This window comes from Trichosporon asahii (assembly GCF_000293215.1).
Source record: "Trichosporon asahii var. asahii CBS 2479 unplaced genomic scaffold scaffold00050, whole genome shotgun sequence".
In the NCBI taxonomy this organism is placed as follows: Eukaryota; Fungi; Basidiomycota; class Tremellomycetes; order Trichosporonales; family Trichosporonaceae; genus Trichosporon; species Trichosporon asahii.
In genome coordinates, this window is record NW_014040874.1 from 2,964,341 (window position 1) to 2,977,503 (window position 13,163).

At 57.8% G+C, this 13,163-nt stretch overlaps 3 protein-coding genes across 3 annotated transcripts; 1 reads left to right on the top strand and 2 right to left on the bottom strand.

Moving 5' to 3' along the window:
* Positions 1 to 403: 403 nt before the first annotated feature.
* On the bottom strand, positions 404 to 6,534 carry A1Q1_02325 (ATP-binding cassette (ABC) transporter; the record flags this gene model as incomplete). Its single annotated transcript, XM_014325270.1, has 9 exons — positions 404 to 451; positions 859 to 982; positions 1,080 to 1,281; positions 1,509 to 1,904; positions 2,234 to 2,440; positions 2,498 to 2,584; positions 2,625 to 4,515; positions 4,572 to 6,032; positions 6,079 to 6,534. 9 exons carry the CDS (start codon positions 6,532 to 6,534, stop codon positions 404 to 406), a joined length of 4,872 nt encoding a protein of 1,623 aa, XP_014180745.1.
* Positions 6,535 to 7,671: 1,137 nt separating this feature from the next.
* A1Q1_02326 (uncharacterized protein) lies at positions 7,672 to 10,021 on the top strand (the record flags this gene model as incomplete). Its single annotated transcript, XM_014325271.1, has 3 exons — positions 7,672 to 8,552; positions 8,615 to 9,410; positions 9,464 to 10,021. 3 exons carry the CDS (start codon positions 7,672 to 7,674, stop codon positions 10,019 to 10,021), a joined length of 2,235 nt encoding a protein of 744 aa, XP_014180746.1.
* A 115-nt stretch (positions 10,022 to 10,136) lies between these two features.
* On the bottom strand, positions 10,137 to 12,386 carry A1Q1_02327 (vacuolar protein sorting-associated protein vps5; the record flags this gene model as incomplete). Its single annotated transcript, XM_014325272.1, has 2 exons — positions 10,137 to 10,403; positions 10,449 to 12,386. The coding sequence occupies 2 exons, from the start codon at positions 12,384 to 12,386 to the stop codon at positions 10,137 to 10,139; spliced, it is 2,205 nt and encodes a 734-aa protein (XP_014180747.1).
* Between the last annotated feature and the right edge of the window lie 777 nt (positions 12,387 to 13,163).

Consider the following 13,163-nt stretch of genomic DNA (forward strand, 5'->3'; position numbering starts at 1 on the left):
TGACAGGCAAACAACCATAAGCATGAGACTGGCGTTGCACTCTGAACCTACGCGCCACATGCAATGGGCATTCCTCGTGAACCTCACCAAGCAGCCGCGGAACAGACTCTGGCTCTGGCTACGATCCACCTCATCCTCCCGACAACGCGACAACACGGTGCTAGAGCGATCTTAAGCGGCGATGCCGATCGGCACCGCGAGTGAGGGACAAGCGTATGGCGGCGCACGCAGCCGTGCCCGCGACCGTTCAAATAAGGTTCGGTCCACGCCAGGTCCTGGTCAAGGTTGGAAAGCAAATGCATTGTTGAATGGGAGTGATATGTAGAAATCAAGGGGTATTAGTCTATTCCTCCGTGGTGACATGATTATGACCCCAAAGGTATCTATGAATCGCGCCAGACATCTACGCAGAGGCTTTCCCGAGTTTCCGTTCGTGAACAGACTTCGCGAGCTGCAAAAGGAGTGTCAGAAAGTGAAACAATCGAAGATGAAAACAAGGACAACAAGGACTTGAGTACCCGCTGCGGCCCCAATGCACCGTCCGGTGCAACTGAGCCGCTCTTCAGACACCCTGCACCACTTCACCCGCAGGATGCGCTCAGAATGAGCTCCACCATGTCACCAAAGACATGGGTATTGCCATCCAACATCCATGGTGTAGCTGGGGGCCGGAAGGATCCGGGCATGATGCAGCAAACCCATGAGGACAACACCTGGATGTTCGCTGGTGCTATCCCTCGCATGCGTGGGTGGGGGAGTTGGAGTGGGGCACTCGTCGGCGCAAGAACGCGTATGTGAGCAAGCACTTGGAGCCCTCCAGACCCTACCAATTCTACTCTTCGCCTCCGATAAACTCACCTCGAAGAGTTGGGCCTCTTCACCGCTCTGACGGCAGAGGTCTCGGAAAATACCACTCTCGTCCTGCAACAGGTCCCAAGGCGTCCCAAACTCAACGACTCTGCCGTGATCTAGGACGAGGATCCTGGGTTTAGGGTCAGCCGCATGTTCTGCCGAAGGCTTGGGTACGGCGGTCCACGCGCCATCATACGACCCGAAACCAAATTCGATTATTGACTCACTTGTCCAGACCACAGACCGTCATCAGGCGATGTGCAATCACTAACATCTGCGTATCCTCAAGCGAAGTGCGGAGTACGTTCTGAATTGTTGCGTCGGTTGCGTGATCGAGGTTAGCTGTGCTCTCGTCCATGATTAGGAACGACGACGTTCGCAGCTTGAGCAGGCCACGAGCGAGCGCCAGGAGTTGCCTCTGTCCTTGACCTGCATAAACGAATTGTTTCGGTAGGGAACACGGAGGGTTGTGTCAGCTACACTCAAAGCAGATTCTATAACGGCATTGCGATCGGCAAAGAATAACCGCGGGGGAATCCCCGAAGCGCGGCGTACCTGCAAGACGGATTTTCGCCTCATTGGCGATGTTTGCGAGGAACGCCGGCCGGAGGTCATTCTGCCGCTGCGCTTCGCGGCCGCCAGCCGGAGCCACTCACTGAAGTTCTTCCCTCCTGCAGCAACCTGGTCATCGAGACTCCTGATGGCCACTCGCTCCTCAGGCTCGGGCTCATCGACCCCACTCATCCTGAGCTGATCCATATTGACGACGGATGCCACACGGCTCTGCGATCGAGAGGCGGCCCGACTTGTATTCGCACTCGTGCGGCCTGCAAGCCCGCATTGGCGCAGGGCCTCCCAAATCTCGACGTCTTCATGCTGCCTGAACGGATCGAGGTTATCCCTCAGCGAGCCAGAGTAAAGTTGTGCCTCCTGCGGCAAGATCGTAAGACGCGAGCGCAACGTTGCCAGGGACAGGTCGCTGATGTTTTGGCCATCAATCGTGATACTGCCGCCCTCTTGGTACAAGAACCGGAAGAATGAGAGAGCTAGCGCTGCGAACATGTCAGCGGTAGATCAAAATCGTAAAAAAATCGTGACGAGCGTCGCCAGCCCATCCTTCCGCTGCCACAAATGCCGACGCCAAGGACGTTTAACCCCTTGCGAAAGACCTCCCGGAGGCGCGACACGAGGGTACTGATGTCACATGAACGTCATCCCTGCAATGGTCCCTGCCCGGGCTGCACATTTCCACGCCGTCCTTTCGACTCGACGTGGCAAAGTTAAAGTGCCATTACGGTAGTATACACTTCCGTGACGACCAGAAAGCGTCGCAAGTTCATCCCTCTTTGTCCTCGGTGCACCCTACAGCGGCTAAACTCACTGCTCTTTCCTGAACCAGTGCGTCCGCAGATTCCAATCTTCTCCTTCGGGCCAATAGTAAAAGAGACGTCTTTGAGTACCGGGTCGAGTTGAGGCGCGTACTTGCAAGTGAGGTTTGAGACAACAACGGACCCGTCTTTGGTGGGCCAGTACGCAGGAGGCTCGACGCCCCGCTTGGTGTCCTCTTCCTCAACTTCGAGGTCGAGGTCTGTGAGACACAGTGAGCGACCGCAGTGCTTTTGAAGATAAAAAGGGATGCACTCACATTCAGCTACGCGCTCCACGCTGTTCATTGACATTTCCGCAGCCGCATACATCCTGACGACCCACAGAACATAATCAGTGAACGACACTTTGTCCGTGAGCATCCGATAAAGGCGTCTGAGACTTACAGGCGTACGAAATGGAGAAACCAGCATCTCCAGCGCTCATCGATGGAGAGTGAAGGGCAAGCACGCAGGCAGAGACGGTGATCAACGAACCAACAAAGTTGCTGAGGTTATTGAGCACACGGTTCGTCTGCCAAAGATACCAGAAGCAGCGTGTGTTGGTGTCATTCTCCGAGAGCAGCTTGCGAATAAATCTGGCGCTGTCGCTGTAGGCTCTGATCGTCGAAGAGCCTGTCAAAGCTTCCGAGAAGGACTGGAAGATAGGAGATCGAGTCACTGAGTCGAACCGCTTGATCTCACGGTTTGTGGTGACGTACAGCGAACCAACCATGTAATAGAGGACGAGGATGACCACCAGGGAGAATACGAACGAGGGCGTCGAGTACGTCACCACAGCCAGGACGGCGGCACAAGACAAGACGCAGTTGATGAAGTTTGTCATGATCTCTGCCGACTGCTGGTCAATTGACACCATATCTCTGCTCAGTCTGTTGATGATCCTTCCGCTAGGCGTCGAGTCGAAGAAACGGAGCGTGGCCCTCAGAAGACGCTTCAGCATGCCACGATACAGCCTGCTTGAGGCGCGAAGAGACCCCCAGCAAGTGATAGCGACACGCGCGGCAACGCCAACGAGGTAAAGCGCTGAGATGAGAAGGTAGCCGACCATGAAGTACGTCGTCGAGTGACCGCCAGCTGAACCTGAGAACGATTTCGCCCACGTCTTCAGCGACTGGATGCGTTGCGAAGGATCATTTGCGTTTGTCCAGTCACGAACCCAGGCGTTGGTAAGAACCTGCAAGACCTGTGTTCCGATCAAAGCGGTCAGCGCCAGTAGCCAGAAAGGAAGACCTCCCATTGACTTAAAGTACAAGAGGTAGGTCCGCAGACTCGTGGCTCCTTGACTTGAGGTCTCGGCCTGCACCAATTTTTTATTCTCGAGCTCCGCGGCTTTATCAGCATCTGCGGCCTTCTTGGCAACGAGAGCATCGTGATTTGCTCCGTCGAGGTCGTCTTCAATGGTCGCTGTAAGCCTACTGAACGCACTTGTGCCCGCTTGGACGGCGGTCTCCACATCATCATCGGCAATGGAGTCTTCCAGATCTTCAGCGGAGAGTGTGCCGGAGGCCGCGAGCTCGGAAGGTGTGCCGCTAGCAGCGACTTGACCATCATCAAGCATGACGACGAAAGCGGCTGCGGGAAGACACAACGAAACGGCGTGGGTGACGAGAATGCAAGTTCGACCCTTCATAAGGGATCCCTGCAGAACATTCTTGTATATGTGGCGAGCCGTTTGAGCGTCAACGGCAGAGAGAACGTCGTCGAGAATAATCGTCTTGGAAGAAGAATACAGTGCGCGAGCGAGCGCGATACGTGCTTTCTGGCCACCCGAACAAGTCGTGCCTTTTTCGCCCACCTCCGTGAGGTCTCCAAGTTCGAAGATTTCGAAATCACGGCGAAGTGCGCAGCAGTCGACAACTCTATCATACCGAGAACGATTCCAAGGCGCTCCAAAGGTGATGTTGTCCCTGATAGAGGCGCCGACGAGCCAGGGCGTTTGAGCGCAGTAGGCGACAGTGTCGGCGAGACCTGTCTGTGGGTCTATCGGACAGATGTCGCGATTTGCGTGGTCGTCAGGCATGAAGACTTTGCCTTGAAGGAGTACAGTCTCGCCCAGGAGAGACAGGATCAGGGTAGACTTGCCAGACCCGACAGGTCCGGTAATGAGAGAGAGCTGGCCAGTGGGGAAGTTGAGGTCAAGCTGTCCGAGGCGGAAAGGCTGCACATCGCTGACCTCCCCGTCCTCAGTCGTACTGAATTCCTCCTCCATGGTTGGGTAGGCAAAGATTGCGTCGCGGAAACCAATGGTCGGGTCCGAGGGTCCCGGCTTCGAAAGCTGCTTATATTTCAAAGTTTCCGGCTCGTCGAGGGGGGGGGGGGGAAATCTTGCACACGGTTGCAGGACGTGTATGCGCGAACAAACTGGGTGATGGTGTCCTGCAAGATGGCGACGGGATCACGGAGCATGTTGAGGAGAATGAGTGACGCCCAAGCAATCTCCGCAGTGAGCGGTTCCTTGACCACCAGCACTTGCCAACCGAAAGCCGCACCAGTGACGAGAACGGGAGTACCCCATGCGAGGACCTGTCCAGCGACGGTAAGTGCGAACAACTTGCTGAGCGCAAAGAGCTCGCTGCGACGGCTAATCTTCATGCGCTCGTAGAATTTGTCCTGCCACGAGTTGAACTTCAAAAGCTTGATGAAGTTGATGACTTCTGTGGCATCTTCGAGACGCTTGTCCGTGGCTGCGAGAAGCTTGTGCTGGTACACTGTCATGAGTTTGGCCATGATCGTCTGAGCAGGTATAAGCAGGATCAGCATCGCAATGCCGGCGATGGCGGACTGGCCAAGCGTGTGGTACAGCAGGGCCACATTGAGGATAATCGCGAAGGGGGTTGACACCAGGTAGAAGCTGTAGGCGCAGACTTCAGAGATTAGAAAGGCGTCGACCGATACCAGGTTAGCGATTCTTCCGTCCGTCGAAGACTGCTCCGTGGCTTCATCCTCCGTGCTCTCTCCTGCAGCCTTGGTTGTCTGGGCTTTCTTCACTGTCCCGGATCTGTCTTCCCGCCGAAGAGCCTTGGTGAAGACCTCGCCGACAATCAGCGCACGCATTCGAACGCAAATTCGACGACCGATCATAAGGGCCTGCCCGTAGACAGCGAATCCAACACTTTGGCCGAGGACCATCATAAAGATGTAGATGTACGCCATATGGTCCGGCAGATTGCGAGTTTCCCGCTCCGTGATGAACCGCAGGAGCAGCCTGAGTCCCAAAGGGGGAAGGTACTGCAATACCGTGAAGAGCAGAGCCCAGCACACTTGCGCCACCAGCTGTGGCCAGAAGAAACCGACAAGATCACGACCGAGATTCTTCCGGCGAACCCCGCCTTCGTACTTGATGGCGTACTGCGTGTCCTTCCTCGCCTGGAATTTACGGAAGCTTCCCAGACTGGCTGCAGCTCCGTCGTCTTCCCTGATGGCGGGGATCTCGTCCTGCCTGATGGGCCGCCAGTAGTATTTCCAGAGGAACGGTATGATGAACCAGTAAGTTCCCCTAGACATGGCGCTCGTGGGCTCCTCAATGTGCCGGGCCAGTGGGGGTGCGTCGATTCCACCGTGGCTCACGGCGCCATCAAGAATGCGATCCAGCTTATCATAGTATGGGATGCACATAAGCGTACACCAGTAGAGCAGCTGGACGCATGTCGGTGCGAGGATGAGATACGATGCGCCGCGGATGGCATCGCTGCGGAAAAGGAGGAGGGCCGGAATGAGGTCGAGTGTGATAAGGGGGAGGAGGGGAAGGCCAGGCCGGCGAAGAGCGACGAGGGAGGCGATGAAAACAAAGACCTGAATTGTCAGCTAAGCGCTGGCTGAGGGATTGAGGAAGACATACAGGGAAAACCAATGCACGGCCATCCTCCTGGCTCCAGGTGACAGCGGCGCCTTGAGCTAAACACCATGCCGCGGCACCGATGACAGACGCTGAACGGTAGACAAAGTCCCAGTTGCGCGAGCTCTTAGTGGTGGTGCGTCGAAAGTCGTTCACGATCTTGTCCGCTTCCTTGGGAGGTAGGGGCGTAGGTTCCGAGGCTTCCACAGCCCTGTCTAGAGGAGGAAGGACCGTCTCAGCTACCGTCGCCATAAGGACATCGGCCTCTAAGCGCGAGATATTGTCGCCATTGGGGGACACGAGGTCATTGGTCGAGAAGCTCTGGAATGGGCGCTTGCGACAGCAGAGGACAACGACAGCCGCGCCGAATGCGGTCAGGACAAGCGGCGAATTCTCGATGTACTTCTCGCGAAAGCACGCTGAGAAGTCGACTCCATCCCAGACCGACGGGCACGACATAATGAATGATACGTCGGTCTTCGGGGGCGGAGCGTTGGGCAGTGCGAGTCGAGTTCAGACGAGCAGTGAGCGCGAAAGAAAGGATGACGAGGTTGGGAGAGGAGGAGCGAGGTCAAAATTGGAGGTTGGCTGGATATCAGTTGAGATCAATCAGATAACCCTGTCAGGGCGGACATGTCCGAAGCCCGGTTCCGCATCGTCCGTTACGGGCCGCCTGGTGGAGAGACTTCCGCGGGCCTGCAGTTGCTTATCAGTGCTCGCTCCGACTGCAGTGCTTGCACCACTGCTTAGAGCAGACTCACGGTAGCATTCAGCCTGTGTCTGGATGCGAAAAGAGGGAGAATCGTCTAACACTTGTCTGTTCCTTTATATGACCTGCGTACGTGATCCCCTGCACCTGGAGGAATCAACCCCAAACCGTGACGGTGTTCGGGTACGTCTGCGCGCGCAATTTACTGCTCCCATTGATCAGGCTCAATTTTTCTGGCGCCCACACCAAATGTTGTCGTACTCGTCGTCACCCAGGCGACCGTTCGCGCTGACTGCTTCACGAAGGCCATCACATCTCCCCACCACCAACGACGTCTCTTGCAGGTTCCACTGAATTAGCCACCCTGACACCAAGCCACGGCGCAGGGAAGGCGGCCTAGCTGACAGGAGAAGGAGAGGCTTGTGCTCAGTGGTTTTTCAGCGCGCGGTGAGCGTTGCTCTTCCCACGGGAGTATGCACTCCTTCTGCGCAATCTCGTTATAGCACATACGGCCTACGGGTGTAGTGTGTGAGTTTCATAACTTCGGGTGCGCACAAGGCCCACGTCGCTTCTTGACACCACATCCGAACCGCGCCCGTGTCTCAGCGGCCCATCAGGCCGTCGCGGCTGTCATCCTTACAATCTCTCCGCAAGAGACATCGAATGGTCGGGAAGCTTGTAACGTGCCGGAAGCGTATCAGAGAGCATTCCTTCCAAGATACCGCGCTCAGGATGCTTCGGCGGTGACCGTTGCGACAAACCGTGTCGACGAGCCCTCAGTCGGTCATTTACATCACGTGACCTGTTTCTCGACTTGTTTGGGCCTAGATCTGACAAGCTGACATCATGATCATCTCGGGAATCCGCTCTATACAATACACACCACCATGTCTCAAAGGCACTCGGATGGCACCCCATCCGCCCTCTTCGACTTGACTGGAACCACGGACGACTCTTCCAGTGATGGGGACTATGGTCCACCTCCGACACTGCCGTCTTTAAAACCCCGACGTACACCAATCTCTCCCCAATACGAGTCGGACGACGAGGACTACATCAACGGCATCTTGCTCGCACCAGCAGTTAACGCTCCGGACGAAGGAAAGGATACTGACGACAATATGCCCTTGCCGAAACCCTCGCAACGACGAAGGCGGGTGCTGGCCCATAGCGACGAGGATGTCGGCCCGGACATCCACACCGTCGATCCGCAGAGCTCTTCACCGCTATGGGATAAGACCGGTCCTTCCCTACATCGTGGCGCTGCTCAGTGGACAGGAGATAACAAGAGCGAGAGCGGAACAGTCTCATGGGACCGGACAGGGCCGTCGCTGCACCACTCGTCAAAGCGAAGCCGAGAACAGCGAAAGAGCGACACTCCTTCGTGGGACAAGACTGGACCTTCCCTGCACCACCAGTCTCCGAGGGCCAAGCCGGCAAGCAAGATGGAGCCCTTTGCAGAACATCGGACAGGTCCCTCTCTCCATCAGCCAACATCTCTCGCTAAGGCGAAAAGCGAGACGCCGTTCTGGGACAAGACCGGGCCGTCTTTGTATAAGCCGTCTGCGAAGGGCAAGGGGAAGGCGGTGGACGATGGGATCGGCTGGGGCAACAACCGGGTCGCAGTCGTGATTGAAACGCCAAAGTCTTGGTTTGAGCGGCAAGCGGAGGCCCGAAAGCGCGCCGGTGTATCGGTGGCAACGGAAAGCAGCGTGATGCGGAAACCCGTCCGTCGACGGATCGTGGAGGTCGTGATTCCCGTCCCCAGGTATGCGCCGTTGTACATGCCAGAGCTAACGATTGCAGGCGACGCGCAGCCGCGCAAGGAAGGAAGCTGGAACCGCTATCAGATCTTGACTCGGATGTCTCCCTCGGCGAGATAATCCGCAAAGCGCCGAGAAGATCGAAGGCTCCACCAAAACCCGCGCGCCGGCGGAGTCCGTCCTTCATCGCTGACTCGTCGGATGACGATGAGGTCGTCTTCCGGCGGAAGAAGGTGCTCACGAAGAAGCGCCCGCGATCCGCGAGTAAGGAGAAACGCATCAAGAAGCGCAAGGACAAGCGGCGGAGCGATCCGGATTCCTCGGGTAGTTGGACAGAGGACGACGATGGTGCGGCCATGATCGAGCTCGACGAGCCGGAACGCTTCAAAACGGCATCGCGCTTGCGCGAGACGGGACCGACCGCGTTCCAGGCGAAGCTCAAGGCATTGGGCAAGCTGCGCGACGAGCGCGACAAGGGAACGCAGTACGCCTCTGTGCCGGTCGAGCTCCCAACGTCAGAATCAGGGTCGGAGGACGATGACGAGGATGACAGTGATGAGAGCATGGGGTCGAGCGACTTCATCGTCGAGGATGGACCGGGGAACAAGGCTGTCCAGCTCCCCGAGGAGTTCACGGTGCAGAAACAGCCTTGGCAGTACAAGTTCAAGGTCATATTCCAGTACCTTGTCCTCCTTGTCGTCAAGGGCGAGGATGTGCTGCCTCTGGCGCCAAAGGATGCAGCCTACTTCTCGCGCCCGGTGCGCGAAGTCCGCTCCCTCTTCACCGGTATCCGCAACTCCGTCGCGGGTCAGGTGTGGCCGGCAAAGTACCGCAAGTCGCTTGAGAAATATCCCAGGTTCAATGTGAGTAAAGCAACCGCTAGGCGGACGTTGAGGTGCCGTAAGCTAACGGACAGTGGGACCAGCTGAAGAAGCCGCGCGAGTTCTGCTCCGCCTGCGCGCGGCACAAGCAGCGCTGCTTCAAGTCAGCCTTCCTCGGCGGCGAGCCGTATCGCCGCGAAACGCACCGCAACATCCACGACAGCGACGACTCGTACTCGACCTCCGAGGACGAGGACTACGAGCTCGGCTACCTCGGCAACGTCTGCTTCCAGCGCACAAAGTACTTCCACGAAGTCGCCCACTGGGAGCACCAGATGTACCTGCGCATCCGGTCCAGATACCACGACCTCCTCCGCGCAAAGGGGAAGCAGGAGACGATCGAGACGTCCTCTGACTCTCTGCGTTCTGGGAGCGACGACTCGGATGGCGGCCGCGCGGAACGTAACGTTGCCCGCGCCCGGAGCGAGAAACGCGTCGAGGCGCTCCGACGTGGCGAACTGCCCAAGAATGTCCGGGACCCCAACGAGGTCACGGAGTGGTTTGACAGGACCGGGTTCCAGAAGAACCAGCTGCACTGGCTCAACGCGCTCGAGACACGGGGCAAGGAGCTCGAGCGGGATCTGCTGAAGTAGTCCTTTCTTCTCTTCCTTTCCCTACAGTATTCTGTTCTTTGCTCGGTTGCTTGCCTATGTACAATCCTGTAACTTCCTATGCGAACCAACTACAAACTATGATTATGAACTAAGCTCAAGCGGTGGCCTGTGCGCGGGCCTGCGCCTCAGCCTGGGCTTGCTGCTGAGCCTGCGCACGCTGCACCATCTTGAGGAGCATGGCGTGGTAGTCCTCCCAAGCGGTAGTGATGTCGCGCTGCCGCCGGATCTGGTCGTCGAGGTGGTTGCTCAGCGTCGTGCGGAACTCATCGACCCGCTCGCGCTCGAACCGCGCAAACTCGGCCTTCACCAGCTTGCTCTGGGCCTCGAACTCGGCAGCCGCGTCACGCGCCCTCCGTTCCGCCTGAATGTCAGCTAAGCGAATAAGTTGGAACAACTATCGGCTTACCTCTCCAACCTCATGGCCGCTGCCACCCGCCCGGCCAGCGAGGCGCTGCTTCTCCCGCGCCGAGCGAACCTTGTTCACCTCCTTCTCGCAGCTCTGCCAGTAGTGGTAGGCCTTGACGCGGCTCGCGAAGGCTAAGCGCACGCTCTGAATGAAGCGAATGTACTCGTCAGACAGGTTCAGGAGCTTGGATACGTCGTCCTTGGCCTGGTTTTCGTTCATCTCCTTCTCCCGACGGACAAGGTCGCTCAGCTTTTTGAAAGCGGTGCACATGGCGGCGCCCAGGTCCGACTCGCTCAGCGCAAAAGTCGAGTCCGAGAACACACCAAGGCTGTCCGCCATGTCGAGGCGCGCTTTCGACGCAATGTCGAGGCTCTTCGAGATGCCCTTCAGCTGCGTCTCGAGGTGGTCCAAGTACGCCTTGCGCTGGTCAAACCAGTCATCCTGCTCCACGTACTTTGGCCCGGTCCATGAGCCCAGCAGGCCAGAGCTGCTTGTGCTTTCTGGCGTCTGGCTCCGGCGATTCTTGATGTCCATAGCAAAGCTCTCAGACTCGAGGAACAGCCGCAGGTCCGGGTCCAGCTGCAGGATCGGGTGCGACGTCATCTTGCCAAGCGCGCGCTGCAGTGCTGCACGCCTTGTCTCGATGAATTGGTCCTGGAACCGCCCGAACGGGTGCTTGTCTGGGATCGGCGGGACGATGACGCCTGGGTTATTCGCGCACAGCTGCTCAAACAGCCATAGGAAGTCAGAGTACCGGCGAAGGACGCTGAACTCACCCCGCCGGTAGTGCGGGGAAGTCGTCTTCGTCTTCACCGTGTACACGACGTGCCCACGAACAGGGTCCCCAACCTTGGTAGGATCGGATACCGTGATTTGGAACATGGGCGTGTTCAGACGCTTCTGCCGGCGATCCGGTGACGACGTGCTGTCGCCGCTGCCCGCCCGCTCCGACGAACGAAGCGGAGCGTTGTCTTCTGAGTCGTCATCGCTTTCTTCCTTGGCTGCGCTGTCGTTGTTCCATCCTCCACTTCCTCCCTCGTTCCACGGATCGCCCGACCCGGTGAGTGGAGTGTCGTCAGCCTCGATCGCACCCCAACCTCGGCCGCCAAAGCGACCAGCGGTAGGACTGGAGCTCCCGTTCATGCCAGACGAACCGATCGCTAATGACTGGAAGCCAAAGTCCTTCTCTGTCTCACCCGTAGGCGTTTCGAGTGGCGAGATGTTAACGCGGTCAGTCGAGAGCGTCGGCGTCTCGGGGCGGGATGTCGTGGGCGTGCCGGCGATACTCTCTGGCAGAGGGATGGATGCCGGGTTGACATCCTTCTTGGCTGGAGGGAGTGCGGGGAGAACGGGTTTGTCTTTCGGCTTGAACACATACTTCTTGTCCGGTGTCGCGGGCGCGCTACTCGTTCCGGCAGGTGCATTGTGCTTGACGAACGCCTTCTTCAAGCTCACGCTAGGATCGCTCTCGTTGAGCAGCTCCTCGTCGATAAGGCCAGCGGGGATGTGCTTCTGGGAGACAACAGGACTCGTCTTCGTAGGAGGCTCGGGGGACTTGGTGGGGGAGCGGGCTGCAGGCGTTCCGAACGGTGAGGGCGCATAGGGGTCCTCATCGAATCCACCACCGAAGCCTCCACTGCCGAAGCCGCCGGCGCCCTCGAGCTCCGCACGCTCGCGAGCAGCGATAACGCTCGGGGGATCGGGCGGTAGATCATGGACGCTCTGTTCTGGGGATTCGGGGGCCGGAGCGGAGGAGGTCGACGTCGAGGGTTGAAAAGACGAGATTCCTGGCTCACCCCATCCGGACCCGGCATCGGCATCCGCGAACGGGTTAGCCCATGGATCCGCCGCGACAGAGTCTTCGGAAGCACCCCACTTTGGCTTAGGGGCAGGGGTCGATGCGGAGAGGAGGCGAGCAAAGTTCTCCTCCTCGTCCATGGTTGTGCTGGTTGAAGTGGTTGGACGATGCGGAGTGAGGAGCGGTGAGCCGATGAGGAAGACGTCAGAGGTGGCCAGAGCCTGGCTGTGACGGTGGCTGCTTGGCCGCTGATGACGGACCCTGTGCGGTTCGATTCCTCGCGTGGCAAAGCGCAGTCCAACCACTCGCCCGACCCTGGCTAGTCACTCAGTCCCAATCCGCGACAATCGCGTCTTCCTTCTGCATCGTCTCTCTACCCAGCGTGCATACTCCTCAATTGCAAGTTCTTTGCTTTCGCCGAACTCAGGTCCAACATATGCGCGGACATTGTCAACTATGAGAAGTCCTCAATCAATCAGTACTCAGGCATGGTGGATTCACGCTCTCTCAACTTCGGGTTACTTTCCTCTCGTGTTCGGTGCCTGTCGCGCCCACAGGGCGCTTTGAGAAACGGGCTGGCCAGCTACTCACAGCAGTAATCGGACGTTAGCCTGGCCAAACGAACGGCAGCTTACACGACAGAGGGGTCACGATTGGAAAACTCGCCGCAGATGCAGGATATGTGCTTCGCCCCATTGAGACGGCCCCAGAGTGCACAAAGATTCCGTACGACTGATATGTACACCACTTCCTTCCTCGTCCTCGTTATTGGGCCTCTCGGTATTGAGCGACCGTGATCCCCGCCACACGTCAACTGATGACAATGCAGGTAAGATGCTTCATTGCGTTCAGCCGCAGCATTGGTTGTGACTGTCTCGAGTTAAGTGAGCCCTTCTGACTGCTATCAAGGTATCACC